Genomic DNA, 25,320 nt, shown 5'->3' with positions numbered 1-25,320 from the left:
GGCAATCCAATCTCCGTGGGAGAGAGGGTGAGGGAAGCCTGGGCTAGCATCTTGCTGCCGCACTTTGGTGCCATGCCCATAAATGGTTGCCCGTGCACAGCTGTGACCAGTTCATAGTTTGTCCGCATCAGTATCGGGACCGCGTCTGGGACAAGGCTCATCTTCAAGTACCATGGCCCCTTGTCGCCATCGAGGTCCAGGATTACCCTCGTTATGTCGAGGTGTGTGACCATCCACGATGCCACAGTGGTATTCAGTGCCGTTGGCATTGGTGGAACTGGACTTTCGCTGCACCGTGATGCCACGGTGCCCTTGGTGCACTTGCCTCGGTACCTTTGATGCACTCAATGCCACGGTGCCTTTGATGCACTCGATCCCTCGGCACGGTGCCCTTGATGCACTAGTTGCCTTGGTGCATTCGATGCCTCTGCGCCCTTGCACTCGAGGTCACGGTGACTTCGAGCATATGCCACAGTCTGTGTACACTATGCCTCGGTGTTCTCGCAGCTTTTGTTGCCCTGGTACCCTCGCTGCAGTCAGTGCTGTGGTGACTGCAGTGCCATCAATACCCACTGGGCCCACAATGCCTGCAGGGCACTTGATACCATCAATGCCCTTAATCAATCAAGGTGTGTGCATGGCCAGCGTGGGGGCTGGTGAGGTCGAAGCGAAGCCCTCGATGCTGCTGACCCCCCACTAGGTTGTTGAGGTGTGCGACTTCGGTGCCAACATGACCTCAGTGCCATTGCAATGCGGTCCTACCCCAATACCATTGATGCCCTCGAGGCCATCAAGGTGTGGGGCCACTGGGAGAGGCCCTTTGGACCACCGATGCCTCTAATTACCACCTCGACTACATCGAGCCTCTCCGACCACATACTGGATTCGCCATTGAGCGCCCCTGTCACCGATGTGGTCATTGACAGCTGGAGCTCTTTGAAGCCCGTCGCATGCCCTGCAGCCCTCGGGGGCAGGGGTTCTTGGCCTCTTATGGATTGAGCAAAGGGATCGTCACCTACTCGGGGCACCCTGGTGTGCTTGTGCATCTGTTCCCAGTGGCTCAGTGCCCTCAGGGCTCCTGGGTGGAGTCCACTACAGAGCACTGGGAAGGGTAGAACTGTCCCTTTAGCCAACGAGCCCAGTGTTGGGAGCCCGCCAAGATGCGCACACCATCAATATTAATGAGAGTTAGTGAGGCTCTCGTCAGCTGTAAAGCTTGCGAGACCCTCGAGCTTGCAGCATCGGCACACTAGACGAATCGGTGAGCCAAGGGAAATTGCTGTTGGTACTAGCAATCGTCTGTTCTTTTTTATATCTATGACTTGTTGGGAGGCTGCAGCGCCTCTCGCTGTAGATGCCCATGGTTTCTTTGGTCCATACTTTTGGGCGTCTCGGCCCCCGGGTGATCAAAATCCGTGGGCTCCTGTGGCACCAGGAATGGCACTATTAACCAGCAAACTGCTTATAGATCACAGGACATGTCCTCAGTCCTCCATAAGTACCTGCGCTCTTTAGGGACTTCACTGCAGTCTTTCCCTGTAGGTCTCGCAGGTGAGCCAGTTCCGTCACAGTTTCAATGGCCTGCTTCCTTGAGTGTTCCCCAGTACTGAAGGGGCAATGCCATAGACTGCTACCCTCCGCCATGCCTTACCCAGAGTGCCAGTGGTGCTGGGGACTCCATCTTCACACTGTCCTCTCCACTCCACTGGAGTTATTGTGGCGTTGATGTGCAGCTTGCGCGGTTGGGACAGATTAGGCATCTGTTCCAAGGGCCTCGGTTGCTGCCAGGCAGCATTCTCCTTGGCTGTACAATCCTCTGCCACACTAAATATCTGCCATCTTTCGGCATGGGCTCAGCCTCCGCGTCAGTCCGTAACGCATAGTGCTGAAGAGCACTGGCGGGGGAGGTGTCATTACACACACAGTGGTTGGTCATGGGGCGGCGTGTAGCCACCGACTCAGGTACATGGTTCTCTGTCCTCGCTGAGACGTGGAATTTCTCCCACAGGCTCGGCACTCAGGATCATGGGTGTGCCACCATCCAAGGATGGGTTACCATGACATGAGTACACACAGCGCACGTTCGCAGCGGAGGGCTTCCAATTGCCCTCTTTCTCCTGGGCGTTGGTGTGTGTGTGTGGATTGTTCCCTCCAGGCGGTCACAACAGGTTGTGTTCCGCAGCCACACGGCTGGCCTAAGACTGCACTCCTGGTCGGATTCTGAGATGAATGGACATCATGAGAGTGGCTCCAGTATCCTCTCCTTTCTCAGCAGAGGCATATGTCTTTGCCCTCTATCATGTTCTCATGGAACAGTTCCTGTGGTTCTCCCCTGATAAATGTTTTTTCTCTGATCCGGAGCCCCGACCTCTGAACTGGAGCATCTCCTTGAAGAACAGGGCCAGGGAGCGGCAACGGCAGTCGTTGGACAGTCTTCAGCTGGGGCCCCTCTGGGGATTGCAGTGGCAACCTCCCCTATCTGAGGCTGGCCATGTCGGCGCCTCAGCAGTTGGTCGTTGTACCTCATCTCTCCTTTGGGGGGTTGCTAGGCCCCAATCCTGCTACTTCCCTCTCCTTTCCAGAAGGGGAGACTCGACTGGGTTCTAGGGCAATCCTTTTGGGTTCCCCTCGACGTCAGACTATGCATCCCTTCGAGGGGTGTCCCTCATTTTCCATTCCTAGACAAGGGATGGCACTGCTCTGACTGGCACCAGCCCCGAGAATAGTCGAGAATACTACTTTCTCTTGGGCGCTCTGACGCAGCAGGTCTTTCCATGGGGGAGCATGTCCACTGTTACTCCCCGGTGACCCTCCAGGTTCCCCCTGTTCGGGAGTCACTTGGAATCTACTGGACTCTGTAAGCATCCTCCTTAAGGATAACTATCGTTGGTCATTCTTGCCTGCGGAACCCTTCTCTGTGAGGAGAGTTTCAGTCCATCAGCTGGGAGATTGTGCCTTTCACCCTAATACCATGTCCATGGCTGAGGGAGTTGGGGGCCGAGTACCCCGCATCAGAGGCACTGCCTTTTGCTCGTAGTAGCATGCAAGCAGTTTTTCCCCTTTTTCAGGATCACCCTATCTGTGAACAGAGAAGTCCTGGATCATGCAATATTGTCCATTGCTGGGGCCAAGTGGTCCCTTAGGGGAGGGGAAGTTCTCCCCTGGGGTAATCGCTGTTAGTTTCCACTGTCTCAAGAAGACTGAGTGCTCCATCTCAGTGGGATTCTCCCTGTTTGTTTCAGCAGTGTGTTGTTTGCTTGGGGTTGATAGATAACCGGGTGACTTGTGCTTGCTCCAGTAGTCCTCCGGTCTGCCTCCTTGTATTCGTCACTCTTTCCGACATCCGCTTGGATTGTCGAGGGGAAGGGAGGTAAAGCTAAGGCACCCGTGGTATATCTCTGTATACCTGCAGGGAAGGATACACCAAGTTTTTCCACTTATTTTTGCCATTCTCTGGCCAATACTGCCTTGGTGTTTTCTCATTCACTAGGTTGCCCAAAGGGCCTTCCTGCCCTCCTCGTGATCCTGTGACAGAATAGATGAACCTTTTCTGACAGGTGCTCTTGAGTGAGCTATCTCATCTCCCTGCTCGGGAGTTTGGGGGCTACAGGTCTGTTTCGGGAATTGTCTCATCTCCTGAAACCCTTGACGCTGTCCTATGCGGTCAGCTAGGTCTGATGCTTCGGCACGCAGTGTCTGTCCCAGGCCCTGCCATGATTTGCTGCTTGTTCTTTCAAGCAAGGCTTGGGTTTCTTCTGACCATTCGACCTGCCATCCAAACCTGGGCACTCTTCTCCAGACCTATGGTTTGTCAGTGGTCAACAGTTTCTTCTGGAGGGCTCTCAGACCCCAGTTTGTTTTTTGGGGGTTTTTTTCACACCGAAGGAGACTGTGCGATTTCGTCCTAGAGTCTCTCTGGGTCCTTCGTGTATCCAATAGGATCTAGATCCACTGTGTTTTGTCAGAAACCTTGCTTGTGCCATCTTCCATGATGTGCAGTTGCTTCTATTTGCACTTGCATCACTCCCCTGCTTCAGGCATCCCTGCTGCAAATGGGGATTTGTGTCTGACTTTTTCTTTGCTTTCTTTGTAGAAAGCCAACTCTTCTCCAACCTGCTGGGTCAGCTGCCTCACAGGCAAAAGGACTGAGGGTAGTGCTTCAGTACTGTGCAGTTTACCACTTTGTTCTGCTCGGACAGCCTGTAGCTTGGTATTCACCCATGTGTGAGGACTACCATCCTGCTTGTCCTAGAAGAAAGTAGAATTGCTTACCTGTAACAGGTGTTCTCCTAGGACAGCAGGATGTTAATCCTCACGAAACCCTCTCGCATCCCCTGGGAGTTGGTTTCACCATGTATTTGCTATATCATGAACTGAGGGACCCTGCCTTGGGGGCAGAGTGATGACTACAGCTGCACATGCTCAGTAGGGGCATGCTGAAAGCTCTAGAATCTTTGAGATCAAAGTTCCGTGTCTGGCTTCATCCAATGATGTCACCCATGTGTGAGGACTAACATCCTGTTGACCTAGGAGAGCACCTGTTACACTTAAGAAACTCTGCTTTCTTCTGTTTTGTTTTTGTTTTTTTATACCACAAAACTGGTTGTAGAGTTCATTTTTCAAATTTTCAAAATTTTTTCTTTTGACTTGGACTACATTTTCCTCTTCGGCTGACAAATAAATCTCACCAGGTTTAAATAGTGCCCGTATCTGTTCAGTGTATGTGTTGCCTAGGATTTTAACATGATGCATCAGATTGTTTAATATGTTCAAAAATGTCTCCTTGTACCATAAAATTCAGAGTAGTTCAACTTCAGGATATTTTCCAGAATATTCGGAACCCCTCATTGTCATCAAACCCGAAAGTGTCAACATCAGTTGTTGACAATGAAAGCTTTGACTAAGAGCGTCATCCTCAACACATTTGTTGAATGATCCTTTGACCACAGAGGTAGCTGCCATCTCTTTGGAGTCAAATGGGAGACAGCATAAAGACATCTTGAAATTCATCAGTTTTCTTCGACTCCCTTTTAAGGTCATGCAAGATTTAGTGTGAAAGTGAGAGCTGTTGAAGTTGAGCAGTAGGCTCTGGCTTCAGTGCTTGACATCAAGTCAGTTCTTTGGTTTTGTCCACTGGTAACGCCGCCTCACTTCCCACCAAACTTGCCAGCATCACCCTCTGTACAAATTATGTCGTCATTAGTTAGGCATGATTTTCCTTCCCCAGCTGCTATACCTGACTTGATACAAAGAGTGGTATATGAACAAGAATTAGATAAATATATACATGACCTCCCAACTTGGTATCTAGCTAAATTTCAGCTTAAATCGATACGTTCATTCAGCCTCAGTGATCATTGCTGCAATGCAGATTGAACCTGTCCTAGAATCATTTCAATATATTTCATCACCAAAAGGTAAACATCTACCCACCTCCTTGGTGCCAGCCATGCCACACAGAAGTCACTCAACCTCCGAGGAAGGCATCTTCTCCAGTGCCATATTAAATGATTTCTAGAAGCATACATCGGAAAAAGCAGGTGCCCTCTCATATATTGGTGTCACATATTTCCCCACCTTTGTTAGAATCTGACTGTCAGATAACACTTGAGAAAAGAATTTGAATCCATAGGGTTACAGTTTAACCTGGATAACTCTCCCAATCTACCATCTGGCCCATTGCTGCCTCCATCTAGGATTACTTTTTATCCTGAACATCTTTCTTTATCTTGATCAGAAATATATCATAGTTTGTTCCCTTTAACTTAAAAGTAGAAGGGGAATCTAGAGCTCCTGTGCTGAGGCTTTTAAAATATCTTACCATTCCTATAGATAATATAACAGTTGTAGGTCACCAGATCCTACAGGAGTTAAAACTGAAGGTCTATGAAATGCCGCTTACTAACCCCTCCTTCCCTACCCAGTGGGGCAGATGATGATGCAAAGTACCAGATACAAACAGCTTCCAGTTTTGAAGAGCCTTAATTACTTCAACTCCAGCTTTTAGAAAAGGTAAGAGAGGTTCAAGATGGCTCACAGACTGATGAACAGCCACTCTGGGGCGGAATATTCTGTTTATTTCGTGGTGCCCAAGAAGGAAGGCGCTTTTCATCCCATCCTGGATCTCGAAGGAGTTGACCGTCATTTGCGTGTGACTTGTTTTCGCATGGAAACCTTGCGCTTAGTGATAATGGCGATACAGTCGGGGGAATCCCTGATGTCTCTGGATCTCTGAGTCTTACTTGCATAGTCCCAACTGACTAGAGCATCAACTATTTCTACGTTTCGCAGTTTTGGGACGTCATTATCAGTTTTGACCAAACTACCTTTTAGTTTGGCCACCGCTACCAGAACTTTTTCCTAGGGTTACGGTGGTGGCGGTGGTGGAGTTGATAAGAGATGGGATCCTGGTATACCCGTACTTGGACACCTGGATGATTCGGGCCAAGAGTCTGGAAGAGAGCCTCTGGGTCTCATGCAAAGTGATCTTGTTGCAGGAGCTAGATTGGGTCATGAACCTGGCCAAGAGCACACTTCAGCCATCTCAGTCACTGGATTATCTCGATGTTCAGTTCAACACGAAACAGGACAGGGTGTTCATGCCTTAGATAGCTAGATCATCAAGGATGTTACAGGTTACTCCTTTTAGAAGCTCCTCATTATTTTATTACTGGAACGGTAGTTATACCCACTCTACCCTAGAATCTCTTAATGTTGCAAGTTTTTCCTCCTTGCAGGATCATGTGGTCAAACTGCAGGAGAGAGGACTGGGTTTTTACTCCAGGTACCGTATTTTTCGCTCCATAAGACGCACCTGACCATAAGACGCACCTAGGATTCAGAGGGGGAAAATTTAAAAAAAAAAAAATTGTGCTAACCGGCTCTGCGTCTGGGCGTCTTATGGAGCAAATTAGGGGAGTGCATAGTTTTTTTTTTTCTCCCCATTTTGTTTTCGGGTCTGGGGAGGGCCATTTCGGTCCACTCCCCAGATCAGAAAATTTTTCTTTCTGTGGGAACCCCCAACACCCCCCCCCCCCCATCCCAACCCTTTAAATTAACAACCTCCACCCCCCTGACCCCCCCAAGACCTGCCGAATTAATTTCCTGCAACCCCCCACCCTCCTGACCCCCCCAAGACCTGCCAAACGTCCCTGGTGGTCCAGCGGGGGTCCAGGAGCGGTCCGGGAACGATCTCCTGGGCGTGGGCCGTCGGCTGCCAGTAAACAAAATGGCGCCGACGGCCCTATGCCCTCACTATGTCACTGAGACCGACCGCTGCTATTGGTCGGTCTCAGTGACATAGTGAGGGCATAGGGCCGTCGGCGCCATTTTGTTTACTGGCAGCCGACGGCCCTATGCCCTCACTATGTCACTGAGACCGATCGCTGCTATTGGTCGGTCTCAGTGACATAGTGAGGGCATAGGGCCGTCGGCTGCCAGTAAACAAAATGGCGCCGACGGCCCTATGCCCTCACTATGTCACTGAGACCGACCAATAGCAGCGGTCGGTCTCAGTGACATAGTGAGGGCATAGGGCCGTCGGCTGCCAGTAAACAAAATGGCGCCGACGGCCCTATGCCCTCACTATGTCACTGAGACCGACCAATAGCAGCGGTCGGTCTCAGTGACATAGTGAGGGCATAGGGCCGTCGGCGCCATTTTGTTTACTGGCAGCCGACGGCTCACGCCCAGGAGATCGTTCCCGGACCCCCCGCTGGACCACCAGGGACGTTTGGCAGGTCTTGGGGGATCAGGAGGGTGGGGGGTTGCAGGAAATTAATTTGTCAGGTCTTGGGGGGGGGGGTTGTAGGAAATTAAGTCGGCAGGTCTTGGGGGAGTCGGGGGGGGGGGGGGGGGTGTTTGTTAGATTTTTGTTTGGGTTTTTTTTTATATTCGCTCCATAAGACGCACATACATTTTCCCCCCACCTTTGGGGGAAAAAAAGTGCGTCTTATGGAGCGAAAAATACGGTACTTCCTGGATCCTGTGAAAACCTGAGAATTTAGACCTATTTTAGACCTGTGGGAATTAAACGTACCTATTTAAAAAAAATAAGGTTGAAACCTTAATGATTGGCAAATACAAGTTTTACATTTGTTCTGCTTCTTTTTAAACCTAAAAAGGAAGTTCCAAGGTGGATTTTTAGACACCTTTCTGCCACGTCTAAATCAAATAGATTGGCTATGAGCAATAAACTGTTAAGAAAATGATTTCCTCTGGCCATTTTATTTTTATTTCATTGCATTTTTAAAAATTAGAACAAAAATATTATATAATAGATAAAACACTAGCACAATGCTATCATTTTCACATTAGAAGTATAGTAGACACACTCTTGACTTTGGGATTTTTTCACAGTTTAAACCCTTTCTGAAAATGTTTATGTATTTGGGTTACTTGAATTTGCCTGGAACAAAACCATTTCTGTTGCAGCTCCTCAGTCCAATCAGTCTCCAATGTCTTTAACATCTGATGCCTCATCACCAAGATCATATGTATCTCCAAGGATAAGCACGCCTCAGACTAACACCGTTCCTCTTAAAACCTTGATAAATACACCATCTGTATCATCCCAGCCAAAGGTATGATATTTTATGGTTCCCTGTAAGGATGGCACCCCATTGATGGGTGCTGCCATGTAAAATTGATGCATAAAGCCTGCCGCACCATATCATGAACTAGTTGGACTGAGAAGACAGTGAAGGGGGAATAGTATCGAGTATATTTGCAGTAACACCTGGTGTCAAATTGAAGAGCGACAGCAAATGAGATCTCTTACTACAGGGTTGCTAAGTAGAAGCTGCTAGAGGGAAACCAAAAAATTACTGTAACTCATCAGTATTGATTCTGCAGGCCCTAGTTTATACATTCCTAAGTAGGGGAGATGGGAGGGTTAAACTGGTGTTGAGCTTAACAGATTGACAAGATATTGCAGAGCAAATCTGGGGAAGTGGTTAAAAAATATGATAAATCATGAGCCCAAACATCTGAATATAAGACTCTAGGAGCTTTCACATCCTAAACTTTCACTATTTAAATTGTTCCATGCTTTGTTTAATATAATGGGAAATTAAGCTGAATTTATTGGATTAATATATATATATTTTTTTTTTAGATGATCTGGGCAACTACTTCACATTGTTCTCATGTAAACCTTATGGAATGGTTGCTCTTATCCAATAAAAAAAAAAATCAGACTCAAAGATTTTGAATTTAAATGCTCATGATGCTTTTTTTAATACATGTTTTGTATTACTGATAAGTGCATAATATGCTATAAAGAGAAGTGTCCAGTCCTGTTACTGCTTGGTGCAAGAGTCTCTGACTTGAGTCTCATTTCTGGGGTAGAGAACTCAGAAGTGCCGTGAAGAAGATGGAGAGGAAGGTACGGCTGTTACTGTTGTGTGGTGAGACTCTTCTAGCAGAAGAGTGGTGCTCAGGGTTAGTTTCAGACATTACTGTCCAATCCTTTGCCAGCAAAGGACTCTGTATTGCCCAGTCATGCCATCTTGAAAGTAAAGTGAAATTTGGGGGGGGTGAGGGAAATAGGTGTCAGGTATAAAAGATTATTTCTTTTTGTGTGTTAAGTAGGATGCAGATAGAGCAAAAGCAGAACCATTCCTAATGTTAAGTTTCAGAAGTTATGTAAGTGCTTTCTAATAGAAAGGAGAACCTAGGTACAACAAATGCTAGTGAAACAGTGTAAAACCACCATAAAACATTTTAAGCATATTAAATAAGCTGTTTCTGAAGCTTTATTTTTTTGTGGTAGTGTTTTAAAAATGTTTTTGCCAAATAGGTGCACTATATTTTTAGACATCTGCATTTTACTTTTTATCCTAGCATAAGAAATTCTTTTCATTAAAATAATTTGCACTATCTAGACCAGTGGTTCCCAACCCTGTCCTGGGGACCCCTCAGCCAGTCGGGATTTCAGGATATCCACAATGAATATGCATGAGAGAAAATTTGCATGTTATGAAGGCAGTGAATGCACATTTTCTCTCATGCATATTCATTGTGGATATTCTGAAAACTTGACTGGCTGGGGGGTCCCCAGGACAAGGTTTGGGAACCACTGATTTAGACCATTATCATCTACATTAAGTACTGAATTTTCAGATATGTCACTTTTTCTAATTTCATCGGTGCAACTTCTCTGCTGATTTTGTTCTTACTCGCTCCCCTACCATCAGCACGTCTGTGACCCCTCCATACCACCAGCCGAACGCCACTCAGCAGACTCATTTCCGGCACGAGCCGCTTTCCCCTACCATCAGCACGTCCGTGACCCTTCCGAACGAAAACCACTCTGCAGACTCACCATAGCTGTCATTAGCATAGATTCCATAGCCGTTATTAGCATTCACAGCTGCTATCTCTTCACGGAGGACAAACAGGTGCATCTTATCTACCGGTGTGACTTATCTAAAAACTTTTTTCGGGCACATCGCTGTTTATGGAGGGGTGCGACTAAAACACTGGTGCCGCTTATATATCCGAAAATACAGTATGTATTTGAGGTATGTAACACAGAATATTCTTACATTGCAGGTTAGCACAGTAGGTGTAAAGCAAGGACCATCCACCCAGTCAGTACCTCAGCAGCCAGGAGCTGTTGACAAGCAGTCAGGACATGAGCCTGCCTCTCCTCGAAGTCTTCAGCGCTCCACGTATGTTATCATACTTTTCTTTTGGTTGCTGTTGTGGTTTTGTTTAAATGCTCATGTCTATAATGTAAATTTCATTTTCAAAGCTCTTCAAAAAACAAACAAGATGATATTTAAAACTGTTTGTAAGTCATTTTGCCTTGCAGATTTATGATCTAATGTTATCCCAGGACAAGCAGGATGATAGTCCTCGCATATGGGTGACGTCACTGGACAGAGCCCTATCATGGAAAACTTTCTGTCGAAGTTTCTAGAAACGTTTGACTGGCACACTGAGCCCACTGAGCATGCCCAGCATCCCTCGAGCCACAGGGGTCTCCCTTCAGTCTCTTTTTCTCCACGCTGCAGTTAGCCTTGCGGTTAGGAGCGCTGTGTGATTCTTCACACAATTTTCCTCACGGAAAAAGTATTAAAATTTCCCCAAAAAAACTATCCCCTCCTAGGGGGTCTCCCACTTTAATTCCATTTCTTCGATCGGTGAGTAAAACATTTATTGCGGTCGATACCATTCACTGTCCCTCTGTGCCCGAAGGCCGTCGACGGCTGTCCAGCCTTAAATTTTTGTCACCATGGTAACCGGGTTTAAAAAGTACCCAAATTGCCCTCGTACGATGTTGGTCACCGACCCTCATGACAAGTTTCTTCTTGTCCTCAATGCGCCGAAATGACAGCTAAAAGCAGACGGGGCCCGCCTGGAAAAAATGGAAAGCTTGTTCAAAATAGTTACTTCCTTCGACATTGACGCAGCTTCACCGGCGGGAATATCTAAAAAAGTGGTAATAAAGACCCACCGGATACTTGAAGGTAGTGGTGACCACCTGTCTCCGACTCCATCAAAGTCATCGACCAGATCTACCTCTATGCTAGAGAAAAAGAGAACCGAGCACCGAGAAAAGCATCGATGGGATTTCACACCTGGTGCCGGCTCGGTTTCCGGAGCAGTTTTGATGGCCATCGAGCCGCCCCCGAAGAGGACTAGGTTAGAGGAGCCGTCTACGCCCTCGACACCACAAAGTCCAAGGCGATCCCCACCAATATCGGTGCCGGGTATTGTGCCACCACAGGAACCTGTGGAAGAGCCAGTTCCGCCTACTCTGCCACCCCCTATAGCTGCTCTGTCTTCATCAGCTATACGGGAGGAACGGGATGGATTTATCCACCAGGCAGTCATTGATGCCCTTCGAGAACTACATCCACCAGTGCTGGTTCCCACACCACCACCGATGCCGGAGACATCGATTCTCACATCTCTGCTCACCAGCCTCGATACACTGATCAGTGCCCTACCGACGCAACCCGTGCTATCGATGCCGAAGGCACTGACCAAGCATCCAAAACAGATACCAATTCCTAGATCTTCGGATGAAGAAGGCACGAACTCTGACCCACAGTCGCCGAGGCCGTCAGGACCGAGCTGTCAGACTCTTCCATCGATGCCACCGAAGTATCAGCCAAAACCATCGAAGGATCCATCAGTGACTTTACATCCTTCGATGCCATTCTTCATCCCTCCTCCCAGTCCTCAACCACACACCTTGTCAGATACCTGTGAAGATGTAGATACTGAGCCTTCTACAGAAAATAATCTTATCAGACCCATCTCCACCAGAGGAAAGGAGAAAGTCACCACCTGAGGACCTCTCCTTCTCAAACTTCATAAAGGAAATGTCAGACACAATTCCTTTTCAATTATTAACAGAAGACGACACCAGACACAGGACTTTGGAGGTCCTCCAATTCATGGATGCCCCCAAAGAGATAGTGGCTATACCAATACATGAAGTCCTAGTTGACCTCCAACATCGACTTTGGGAACATCCCTGCTCTGTTCCATCGGTAAACAGACAAACTGATGGTAGAGTCAGCACAAAAAAGATCAAAGAGAATCCATCCACATTCATCTACACCTTCTTGCAAAGAGCAAATGTTTCTGGACAATTTAGGACGTAAAATGTTCCAAGGCTCCATGCTCTTATCAAGAATTGCTTCATACCCAATTATACATGAGACAATACCATAAAATTTGTGGAAGCAGATTCAAGAACTATCAGAAACTCTTTCACAACAACATCAGGACACCCTCAGTGCCATCATACATAAAGGTCTTGAGGCTGGGAAGCACGAGGTACGTGCGGCCTACGACTCATTTGAGACATCCTCTAGAATGGCAGCAACTGGCATTAGTGCCAGAAGGCTTCCGACCTCAGGCCTGAGGTCCAAGAAAAATTAGCTGACCTTCCTTGCACTGGTGAAAACCTATTCGGAGAAAAAGTGCAAGATGCAGTTGCGCAACTTAAAGATCATAACGAAACTCTGCACCAACTATCCATAATTACTGCAGAAACTCCATCTTCTGCAAGACACACCAATCTAGGAAAGACACAAGAAAGCCATTCTATCGACCACGCAGGTATTATCCACCAGCTCCTCGTGGGAGAACAAGGCCATCCCAAAGAGGTTATCCCAGGCAGCCAAAAGCATCCAGACCTCAGCCTCCCCCACAGGTAGGCCAAGCATCTGGGTTTTGAAAAACTCCCAGGGAACAGCAGCCTCTCCATAAACCCAAATCAAAATTTACCAGTTGGAGGCCGGGTTTCTTATTTTCTACCCAATTGGACAAACATCACCACAGATCAATGGGTACTATGCCTCTGGGTACACAAAGATCATACCACTCTTCTAGAAACAGAATTATCCACCCTCCTGAGAGCCAGGGCTGTGGAACCTGTTCCCCACCCTCAGCAGGGCAGAGGATTCTACTCCCGCTATTTTCTCATTCCAAAGAAAACAGAAGGCCTCCGCCCCATCTTAGACCTCCGAAATCTCAACAAATATCTGCGAAAAGAAAAATTCAGGATGGTGTCCTTAGGCACCATGCTTCCCCTTCTTCAAACAGGAGATTGGCTCTGTTCTCTGGATCTGCAAGATGCTTACACTCACATTCTAATATTCCCACCTCATCACAAGTACCTGCGTTTCCTAGTGGATCATCAACACTTTCAATACCAGGTTCTGCCCTTCGGACTTGCCTCGGCACCCCGCATATTTACAAAGTGCCTAGCAGTAGCTGCGACCCATCTACATAAGAAAAGCATACACGTTTTTCCTTATCTGGACGACTGGCTCATCAAGAACCAGTCGAAACAGAGATCTCAACTCTCTCAAGCTCACAATCAATCTGCTTCACTCGTTGGGATTTCTTATCAACTACCAAAAATCCCACCTCATACCATCTCGCCTTCTACAGTTCATCGGAGCAGAGTTGAACACCACCGTATCAAATGCCTTCCTACCAAAAGACCTCGCAGACACACACTCTGGACTAGCGAGATCTCTGTGTGCAAATAAAACAGCTTCAGCCCATCAGTTTCTAACAATTCTGGGCCACATGGCTTCCATGGTCCACATCACCCCTATGGCCAGATTAGCCATGAGAATGACGCAATGGACTTTGAGATCACAGTGGCTCCAAGCTTTTCAAACACTATCATCTCCAGTTCAAATAACCCACTAGTTACGTTCATCTCTCCTGTGGTGGACACACACGAACAACTTGCTAACAGGCCTACCGTTCCACCAACCAGTTCCACAAGTAACCTTAACTACAGATGGTTAGGTTGGGGAGCACATATAGAAAATCTTCAGACTCAAGGTACTTGGACAAAACTCGAAGCAACATTTCAAATCAACTTCCTGGAGCTTTGAGCTATATGTTATGCTCTATATGCATTCAAGGACTGCCTTTCACCCAAGACTGTTCTCATACAAACAGACAACACAGTTGCCATGTGGTACCTGAACAAACAGGGAGGTACAGGCTCTTATCTCCTTTGCCAAGAAGCCACGCAGATTTGGGACTGGGCCCTGACACATTCCATGTTTCTCCAGGCCACTTATTTAGCAGGCATACACAACATAGTTGCAATTCGCCTCAGTCGTCAGTTCCATCCCCACGAGTGGACCCTGGATCTGGTGGTAACAACCAGAATCTTTCAACATTGGGGTCAACCAACGATAGACCTCTTTGCCTCCGAACTGAATCACAAAGTGGACAGATTCTGCTCCCTACATAAGCAGAGAAACCAGTTAACAATGGACGCCTTTGCTCGTCCCTGGAACTCAGGCCTCTTATACACCTATCCCCCGATACTGCTCATAGCAAAACTGTAATGAAGCTACAACAAGACAAGGGGTCATTGATACTCAGCCCCTTATTGGCCTCGACAAGTATGGTTTCTCATACTTCTCAACCTCTCGATCAGAGAACCAATTCGCCTGGGCTCAGCACCCACTCTCATAACTCAGGACCAGGGCAGGTTGCGCCATCCCAACCTTCAGACCCTATCCCTCACAGCCTGGATGTTGAAAGCTTGATCCTGCAACCACTCAATCTTTTAACTAATGTCTCGCAAGTGCTTGTAGCTTCACGAAAGCCTTCCACACGAAAATCCTATCATTGTAAGGGAAAAGATTAACCACGTGGTGCACGCAGAAAAGTATTGAACGCTTTTCCTGCCCCACATCATCTTTATTAGACTATCTCTGGCACCTTTCAGATTCTGGTCTCCAGACTTCGTCGGTAAGGGTACACCTAAGTGCTATCTCAGCTTACCACAAAGGAGTAGGGGATGCCCTGATATCAACGCAACCCCTTGCCAGTAGATTTATGAGAGGTTTAATTCAACTAAAACCCCCTTTTTGGCCACCAGTCACAGAATGGGACCTTAATGTAGTACTAGCAAGGCTCATGCGTTCTCCCTTTGAGCCCAAAGTTTCCTGCAATGTTAAATTTCTTACATGGAAAGTTCTCTTCCTAGTAGCTATTGCATCTGCTAGAAGAGTTAGTGAGTTACAAGCAATTGTAACATACTCACCCTAAATTCCTTCCCCAAGGTCGTTACTGACTTCCACTTGAATCAGTCTATAGTCTTGCCCACATTCTTTCCAAGACCTCACTCTCACCAGGGCGAAAGTTTTACACACCTTGGACTGTAAACGTGCACTAGCGTATTATCTAGACCGCACTAGAGTCCATAGAAAATCCACCCAGCTCTTTGTTTCTTTTGACAAAAACAAACCAGGTATGGCAGTGGGCAAACAAACTCTCTCTAACTGGCTAGCAGATTGTATAGACTTCTGCTATGAAAAAGCAGGCCTTTCTCTCCTTGGACGAGTAAAAGTGTACTCCGAGCAATGGCAACCCAACAGCACACCAGTTGTGCCAGTTTCACAAGTTGTACACAGTTGGTTCAAAACAAACATGAGTCAGTCTGTAGTTTGCTAATCACCCATGTGTGAGGACTATCATCCTGCTTGTCCTTGGATAAAGCAGAGTTGCTTACCTGTAACAGGTGTTCTCCCAGGACAGCAGGATGTAGTCTTCAGGAAACCTACATGCCACCCCGCGGAGTTGGGTCCGAAACGTTTTATTATTTTATTTTTTGCTCACACATATTGCTACAGACGAGACTGAAGGGAGACCCCTGTGGCTCGAGGGATCATGGCATGCTGGGTATGCTCAGTGGGCTCAGTGTGCCAGTGAAAAGGTTCTAGAAACTTTGACAGAAAGTTTTCCGTGATAGGGCTCCGTCCAGTGACGTCACCCATATGTGAGGACTACATCCTGTTGTCCTGGGATAACACCTGTTACAGGTATGCAACTCTGCTATCTAGTCTATGTGAATTCCCATTGCTTGTTTTATTTTTTTTATTTTAAAACATTTCATAACCTCTCGGTCAGTTGATTAGGCTAGTCACAATAAAACATATATAATCGGATAAGAACATTAATAAACAATATAGACAGTTACATATTTTCTACCATTCTCTTTCCTTCAGTTTCACCAATTGTTTAATAGTATATTTAGCCCTTGCTAATTAACAGGTTCCGATCTCCCAAAGGCTAGTTTAAATTGCCACATTTTTTATATTTTCTTAAAGGCTTTTCCATCAGTTAAAGTACACAACTGTTCAGATATGTTATTCCATAAAATGGATCCAGCTACTGAAATAGCCCATTCACACATCTCCCTAATTGTGCCTGTTGTATTGTAAGAACCTCAGGGCCTGATTTTAAAAAGCATTTATTTACTTAAGTAAAACTGTTGTACTCAGTAAATGGCTTTTGAAAATTGCTAATATGTTACATTTACGTACGTAAATCCTTTGAAAATTACCTCCTCTGTTAATTGGACCTCAGCTGATCTTCATTACTGGACTTTGGTGTACAATCCAGTTTCGATGCTGATTGGGATACCTTTTATTGGACCAACCTAAAACAGAATCTTTCAAGATCACATAGATCCCATCTTTAGCTGTCATATGTCTTAAGAGGGGAACCTTATGGTTTTAAGTGTTTCTGTGCATCATGTTCAGATAATTCAGGGGTCTGCAACCTTTTAAAGAAGAAGAGCAAAAGTAAACAATACTTTACTTTGAAAATTCTCAGAATGTAAGCACACAAACTCCCTGCACAATTACACCTGCTCCTCGTATAGCGTAACTGTACATGCATACTTTTTTACAATCCAAAATAAGCATGTAAATCCAAACGACAACCCTCAATAATGCCTCTTTTGCATGCATAAAAGTGCCAATAAAATTGAATTATGTGCATATTCTTTGCATGCAAAGACCAGCAAATTGTTTAATGAGCCATTTATATGCATAAAACAGTTTTATTCTTATAAATGACTTTAAGAATTGGTCCCAAGAACAATTTTCAAAGTTATTTCTGTAGGTAAAATAGTTTGGGTGTTTTTTTACCAGCGGAAATAGACTTTTGGAAAATTGCTCATCCTTTATGTGGATAAAGGTATACACATTGACCCACAGCACACATACTTTTTACCCACATAATGCACAGGTGTTTTCAGGAGTGGGATTAGATTGGGGAGGCAACAACGCATGTAGTTTGGCCTGGAAAAAATAGCTACAGAAAAAACAGGTACATATCTCTGTGGGTACTTTATCCTGCGGCAATTGCAGAAAATCCTGAGGGGTCATAACTACCTTGATGTTTACACTATTGTGAGGAATTAATGATTGTCCCCATAATATAGATACACAAACCCTAACATAAATGTGACAAACTAATTGGGTCTGTAACAACAAGAAAAATTGTGTGGGGAAATACAATTCTTTTCACAATAGGTCTTCTGTTTTTTTCATACAGCCCCAGTACTTTTCCCAGCCCTCTTCCCCCTTCCCACATAGTCCCATACTCTTCTCACACATCCCCAGCCCTTTAAACACCTATAACCCTTGTTTCCGCACCCCTCTCCAAGTAGGATCTGAAGTTCCCCCATCACACTAGGTAAGATTTCTCGCTCTCAACTGTCTTCAGAGTGGCAGGAGCAACAAAGTTTCTTTCGCAGGCAGGCTAGCAGCTGCACCTCCTCCATTTGCTCTACTCTGTGAAGTACTGCTTGTTGAGTTAACAGGAGCTGCAGATGATGCTCCATGGTTCCCCTTTAAATTGTGAGTAATCTTGGGGGACTTTGAACTGCAGCTTGAGACTGCAGGCTGCATATGTTTTACAGGAGAAAATGTGTTCAGAACTGCATGCAATTCAGAAGCCTCAGGTTACAGATCCCTGGCATGAGATATCTCAAAATGTAAACATTCTAATTTTTTTCCACACCAGTGTTGTTCACTTATAACAGACCAACACCCACTCTGTAAGGATATTTTAGTTCCCAAAGACTCATTAAGAAGCAGGGCAGGTTGAGAATCACATTTGCAAGTAATCATATAAAAACATAAGAATTGCTATACTGGGTCAGACTAAGGGGTCCATCAAGGCCAGTACTCTGTTTCAAGCAGCGGTCAGTCTAAGTTTCTGTGCTGCTTTACCTATTGTTTGTAATCTACTTTGTAATTTTTTCTAATGTTTAATTTGTTTATGTCCTATACTATTAGATATTTTGTTAATTGTTTGTATTTTGCTGAATTTATGTATGTTTATTGTCCACTAAAATTTTCGGATTAGCAGACTACAAATTTTTTAAGTAAGTCACAAGTACCTGACAAGATCCCAAACAGTAAATAGTTCCCATGCCGCTATTGAACAGTGATAAGTAATGGCTGTTCCTGAAGTCTTCTTGGTTAATAATTTATGGACTTCTCCTCCAGGATCTTGTTTTTAAATTCAGTTACGCTAACTGTCTTAACTACATCCTCCAGCAATGAATTCCAGAGTTTAATTGTGTTGAGTGAAAAAGAATTTTCTCCAATTTGTTTTGAATTGTGCTACTTGCTAACTTAATGGAATGTCTCCTAATCTTTGTATTTTTTGAAAGCATAAATAACTGATTTTTCACTTCCCTTCACTAATTTCCCATTTATTGGTTTGTCTCAGCATAAAATGCTGCTCATCTTTCTTGTCCTTCATCAGTCTACTCCCTCCTATTATAATGGTCAACTGTAAGAAATTAAACCTACCCTAGTACCTTCAAACATGACATCACATTTATAGAATAATTTTCACAATACCTTATATGCATTGAACTTTTTATATGTAGACTGGTAGCACCAGCAGCTTGCCGAGTTGTAATAATGGATCCTAAATCACATAATTAATTTCATCCATTTACCAGCAATATATTTTATTTGTTAAATTTGTTTTTACTTGCATATGAAAACTAAACTTAAAATCTTTCGATTTATCTCTGCTTCAGGGGAAAACCATCACTCGATATAAAAAAAAAGTCATTTAATCTCCAGTGCTCACAGTAACAGCTTAACTATCTATGCCATCACATGATCTTTGGCAGTCTAATGTCTAATATCTAATAACTTTATACTACCACCTGTTTATCTAGACATCATTAGACACCGCACCTTTTAATTATGTTATTAACCCCATATATCTTAATCCAAGTTAATTTGACCTGTTCATTGTAAGACATTTACTTGTCACGGTTATTGTATAGAATGTAAACCGAATTGATCAATAATTCTGTTATTGGAAAGTCGGTATAGAAAAATGCTAAATAAATAAATAAATCTTGATTCTACAAGGGGACATGTCATGAATGATATAGAATAGTGTCCATCATCTAATAAGGAAAGCAACAATCTTTATGGTGGAGAGACTTGAAAAAAAAAACATGAATTTAAATGAGCAAATACCATCGAGTTCTTTATTCAAACCATCCAGTTTAACTGTTTTTAAGTGTAAAAATCCAATATTATTCACATAGATTCAACAATGCTTGGGGATCCCCCCTCCTTTCACATTTAAAGATAAATGTTCCAAAATTAATTATATATTGGAAAAAGTTGTGATTAAAAGTTTTACAATTACAGGGAGCATCACTTTCCGTGCTCATTGCTGTGGTTTATTTGCAAATCAGTTACTTTTATCTTATCAACAAACTGTCTGATTCATCTTTGATTTTTGTATTAAGATATTCTGATAAAACTCAAACACTAAGAACTATTATAAACAAGCATTAACATGTTTTATTTCATCAAGTAGTTTCTCAAATAGCGTTCCCACGAGGCTGTAATCTTAGAGAAATGATAGTCAAATCATCTCTTCCTTTATGTATGACAATAATGGTCAATAGAGTGCACTGAGGCATCATCTGTGTGGAAGTTACACATTTTGTCATCAGTCGTTTGTGGATTGTAAATGAACACATCTAATTATGGGCACTAAGATTCCTTTAAAATGTGATTTATTTAATAATGTGCCCATGCAACTTACAATAAATTGAATGCACTAAAAGAACCATCAGGACACGTGTTACTGAACATCAGAGTTGCTGCCAACACTGGGAAAATGCAAGCTCCTCTTGTTACATTCTAAAAATTTTATTCACACCTTTTCCAAATTGAAATGGGTAATTTTAAAGCATGTACCTTTTAAATGTGAGAGAAGAAGATCCCCAAGCATTGTTGAATCTGCATGAACCATATTGGATTTTTACTCTTAAAACTGTTAGACCAGGTGATTTGAATAAAGGACTTGAATGGATTTATTTATTTAAAGTTAGTTTTTTGTTTAAAGTCTCTCCATTAATAAGAGATATTGTTTTTTAAATCATGATTGACACCGATATTTTATATTACTCATGATGTCTCCTCAAGATGGCATAGTTAGTGAAGCAGTTACTATGAGTATCGTATATTTAAATGAAGATTTTTTTTTTATATCAAGAGCAGTGGTTTTCTGAAGCAGAAAAAATTGAAATAGACTTTAAGATAAGTTTTTGTTTTTCTAAGCAAAATAATATTGCTGGTAAATTAAATTAATGACTGATATAGGATCGACAATTACAACTGAGCAAGCTACTGGTGCTAGTAGTTACAGTGGTTTCTTCTATGATCATTCTTTTTTCAAGTAGTTTCATACATTTTATATTATGTAAAAGGTTCAATACACAAGTTATTGTGAAAATTATTCCATAAAGGTTATTAAATTAGAAATTTTCCTTTTGGATATTCTGGGATTTTTTTGACTTAATATTTTGAAAACCTGCCATGCAGTTCCCTGCATCATGTATCATCTGTGTAGATCCTGACACTATTACTTCCAGCACTAAAGGAAGAATGTTGGGCTGGCAAAGCTGTGATTAGTATTCATCTGATCTCCAGGGAACTAGGTTTTTTAAGTAGATGTACAGTGCCTTCCAAAATTCTTCACATCCTTGTATATTTTTCATCTTCTGCTGTCTAAAAAAAAATACAAATCAAAATGCATAAAAGTAGGAATTTGTTTTAGTGGTCTACCAACATAACTCTGTACTTTCATAGTGAAAAAGGTTTTATGATAAGTGTCTACCAGCTTGCTTTGCACAACAGGATGGTACAGTTTTTGCCCATTCTTCTTGACAGAAAACCCTAAGTTCTTTAAAGTTGATGAGGATCATGTATGGGTTGTGGGCCATAGTCTTAAAGTCTTGCCACAGATTTTCTATTGCAGTGTTTCCGAACCTGTGGTCTGTGGTCCACCAGACCATAACAGGATGGCCACGGGAAGTACAGCTGCTAAGATAACAAAGTAGCAGGCCCTGACCACTGGTAGCCGTGAAAGAAGAGGCCGAACAGGCCACTGTGGACCCCATCTCATGGCGGCCAATGAAGAGGTCAGAAAAGATGGGGAAATCCAAAGTGAAAGCCTGTATGAGTATGTGGCAGTGGGGTGTGCCTGTGTATCTGAGGGAGTGTGTGTGTGTGTGTGTGTGAGAGAGAGAGAGAGAGAATGTGTGTTCGTGTGTAAGGTAAATTGTATGAGCCTGTGTGTGTGAGAGGGAGCCTGTGGGGTTGAGAGCATATATGTGTGAGAGAATGTATATCTATAAAGTAGCCTGGAAGTGAGTACGTGTGTGTGAAGGGAGCCTGTGGGGTTAAGAGCATATATGTGTGTGAGAGGGAGCCTCTGTGAAGAAGCCTGTATGTGAAGGAGAGTGTGTGTACATGCCACCACCCCACTAATCTAAGACATCTCAGGGTGACTAGAAATCAAATGTTCCCAAGTTATGGAGAGCAGAAGATTTTTTTTTAATGCTATTAGTTTTTATTATTTAATGTGCCTGCTGTTTTGAAATATTTTATTGGTATTTGATAAATGTTTCTACTTCCGATAGTCCATTTACCCAAGTCGCTCCAGATCCATCTGTGTGGCTGGCTGTAGTTAACACAATGCAAGTTACTGAATATGGATACATTCTTGTACATTTACTGCTGCACTCTGCAATTATATGTATTCAGTTTATATAAGTAATATTTAATACATTAATGTTTAAGATAGTATGAATGTCTGATGGGCATATATTTATTATTACATTAATAACTTTTCTATATAAGGTATATAACTGCAGGTAAAAATTAAAGAGAAGCATGTAGGAGTCAGTGAAAAAGGGTCCATGCTCCCAAAAAGGTTGGGAACCTCTATTCTGTTGGATTCAGGTCTGAACCTTGACTGAGCTGAATAAGGATTATATATATTTTTTTATTGCTGAATCACTCCATTGTTGCATTTGTTTTGAACCTAGGATCATCGTACTGCTGAAAGGTAAATAATTTTCCCAGTTCCAGATATCTGGCAAACTGGAACAGGTTTTACTCCAGGATTTGCCTGTATATTGCATAATCCATCTTTTTCTTGATCTTCGAAGCCTCCCTGTCCCCACTGCTGCAAAACATCCCCACAACATAATGCTGCCAATGTCATACTTTACTGGTAGATATGGTGTTAACAGGTTGATCTGTTTGTTTTACGCCCCATATCATTTAGCACTGAGACAAAAGTGGAACTTTTTGGTCGCATTATACCATATGCATGCATGTCCCCTATGTACTTATAGCTTTTCTTCAGCAGTGTTTTCCTTTTTGCCACCCTCTAATAATTGAAATTTGCTTTCAGCCTTCCCCCAATTTGTACTTTTGATTAACATTATCCCGGAGTTCTTTTGGCAGCTCCTTGTTAGGTATGTTTTGACTTTTGATTCAAATTTTCTTCATACAACAGAAATAACTTGATTCTGCATCCAGGAGTATTCGAATAAGCTCATCTACTGTGGGCTTTATTTAACTTAACAGCTTTAAGGCAGTTTTTTGAAGTGGATCTAATTTGAGTTTGCTATAACAAACGGTGTAAAGACTTATTTCCTAGCGTGTAGCAGATGGACTCATTACAAATGGGTATAGTGTGCTCATGCTAGCAGTTGGAGACGGATCTGACGTCAGCATGTGGTACATATACCCCTGTAGGAAGTGCAGCAACTCAGTAATTTTCCGTCTCCAAAGCAGTTTGGAGCTACCTTACGCTCGCCGAGCGTTTGTCGGAGCTGGCTATCCCGGACCCGGGCACCCCAGGGGAACCTAGAATGAACCCCCTGCTAGAGGGCCTGCGTCCAACGGCTCACCATTTTCCCCTCCTACAAGCAGCACAGCAGTTAATCGATCTGGAGTGGAATGCGCCGGAGGCTTCATTCAAAGGGGGTCGGGCTTTGTCTAGCATGTACCCCCTGGACCCGGCAACCAAGGAGCTGCTGGCGTGCCCGTCGGTAGACGCCATAGTTAGGGCAATTGTGAAGCGCACCACCATTCCGGTGGAGGGAGGGGCGGCCCTCAAGGATGCACATGACCGGCGCATGGACGCCATTCTGAAACAAGCCTTTGAGGTAGCAGCCATGTCCCTAAGTATTGCGACCTGCTGCACCGTGGTTACGCGCTCCTGCTTATCACAAGCCAGGAACAACACCCCGGGAGAAGAAATGGAATCAGCCCTCTCGTTCCTCACTGACGCTGCCTCCAACCTAGTCCGTACGGCAGCCAAGGGAATGTCATCCTCAGTGGCAGCCAGAAGACACCTCTGGCTACGAAATTGGTCGGCCGACTCCTCCTCCAAGACCCGCCTTACAAGAATGCCCTTTAAGGGATCCCTCCTGTTCGGCAGCGACCTCGAGAAAATGGCTAATAAATGGAGCGCATCTCCATTACCCCGTCTACCAGAAGACAAGTCAAGAAGGAACCAGCGCCCTTTTCCTAGACCATCCAGAGGTAGAAGCTCTCAACGCTTCAACCCTTACAGGGCTCGCTACCAAGCACCTCGTTCTCAGACCAGGAACCAGTCCTTTCGAACCAGGCACAACAAGAGGGGGAACCGGCTCGGGTTCGGGTCCCGGCCGCACCCCACAATGAGAATCAGCCGACCATCTCGGGGAAGAAGCCTATTCTACCTATTCTACCACAGGTGGGTCGAGATTACTGCGGACCAGTGGGTCCTCTCCATTGTCCAGGAAGGGTATTACCTGGACTTCCTTCATCTCCCTCCGGACAAGTTTGTGGAATCTCCTTGTCCGCCCCTCAAGAGGGCGGCGCTGGAAGCTACCTTGGGGAGGCTCCTGTCCCTAAAAGCCATAATCCCAGTGCCTGCATGGGAGATAAATTCTGGGCATTACTCCATTTATTTTATTCTCCCCAAGAAAGGGGGCACCTTCAGACCCATCTTGGACCTCAAGTCAGTCACCCGGCACTTAAGGGTCCCAGGATTTTGCATGGAAACTCTGCAGTCAGTCCGAAATGCAATACAGCCAGGGGAGTATCTCACATCCCTGGATCTGTCAGAGGCTTATTTGCATATCCCAATCCATCGGGATCACCAGCGTTACTTACGCTTCAAAGTCCTGGATCAGCACTTTCAGTTCCGGGCTCTACCCTTCGGGTTAGCCACCGTGCCGCGCACCTTTACCAAGGTAATAGTAGTAGTGGTGGCGTCACTCAGGAAGGGAAGGCATTCTAGTCCATCCCTACCTAGACGATTGGCTGATCAGGGCAAAGTCACCGGAGGAGAGCCACCGGGCAACCAACAGAGTTATATCTCTTCTGGAAAGCCTAGGATGGGTAGTCAACATAAACAAGAGTTCCCTACAGCCTTCGCAGTCACTGGAATACCTAGGAGTCTGATTCGACACCCAGGAAGACAAGATCAGCCTGACCTCCAAGAGGAAATCAAAACTCCGGAATCGTTTGCAGAATTTGAGCGCCACCCGGCCCACAGCTTGGGATTACCTACAGGTCCTCGGCCTAATGGCCTCCACTCTGGAAGTGATACCATGGGCACGGGCTCATATGAGGCCGTTACAGCACGCCCTCCTATCTCGGTGGAGCCCACGATTACAGAACTACACTGTGCATC

The 25,320-nt window shown here is 44.6% G+C and overlaps 1 protein-coding gene across 1 annotated transcript in view; it reads left to right on the top strand.

Moving 5' to 3' along the window:
- The window catches only part of WAC (WW domain containing adaptor with coiled-coil), a 317,083-nt gene that overhangs the window by 256,203 nt on the left and 35,560 nt on the right, over positions 1 to 25,320 (top strand). Inside the window, exons 10-11 of the mRNA XM_029588633.1 lie at positions 8,434 to 8,582; positions 10,555 to 10,673. Coding sequence (XP_029444493.1) covers positions 8,434 to 8,582; positions 10,555 to 10,673 — 268 coding nt within the window. The remainder of the gene's footprint in view (positions 1 to 8,433; positions 8,583 to 10,554; positions 10,674 to 25,320) is intronic.

This window comes from Rhinatrema bivittatum, chromosome 2, assembly GCF_901001135.1.
Source record: "Rhinatrema bivittatum chromosome 2, aRhiBiv1.1, whole genome shotgun sequence".
NCBI lineage: Eukaryota > Metazoa > Chordata > Amphibia > Gymnophiona > Rhinatrematidae > Rhinatrema > Rhinatrema bivittatum.
Note: the sequence above shows the minus strand (reverse complement) of the source record. Positions and strands in the feature narration are given on the sequence as shown.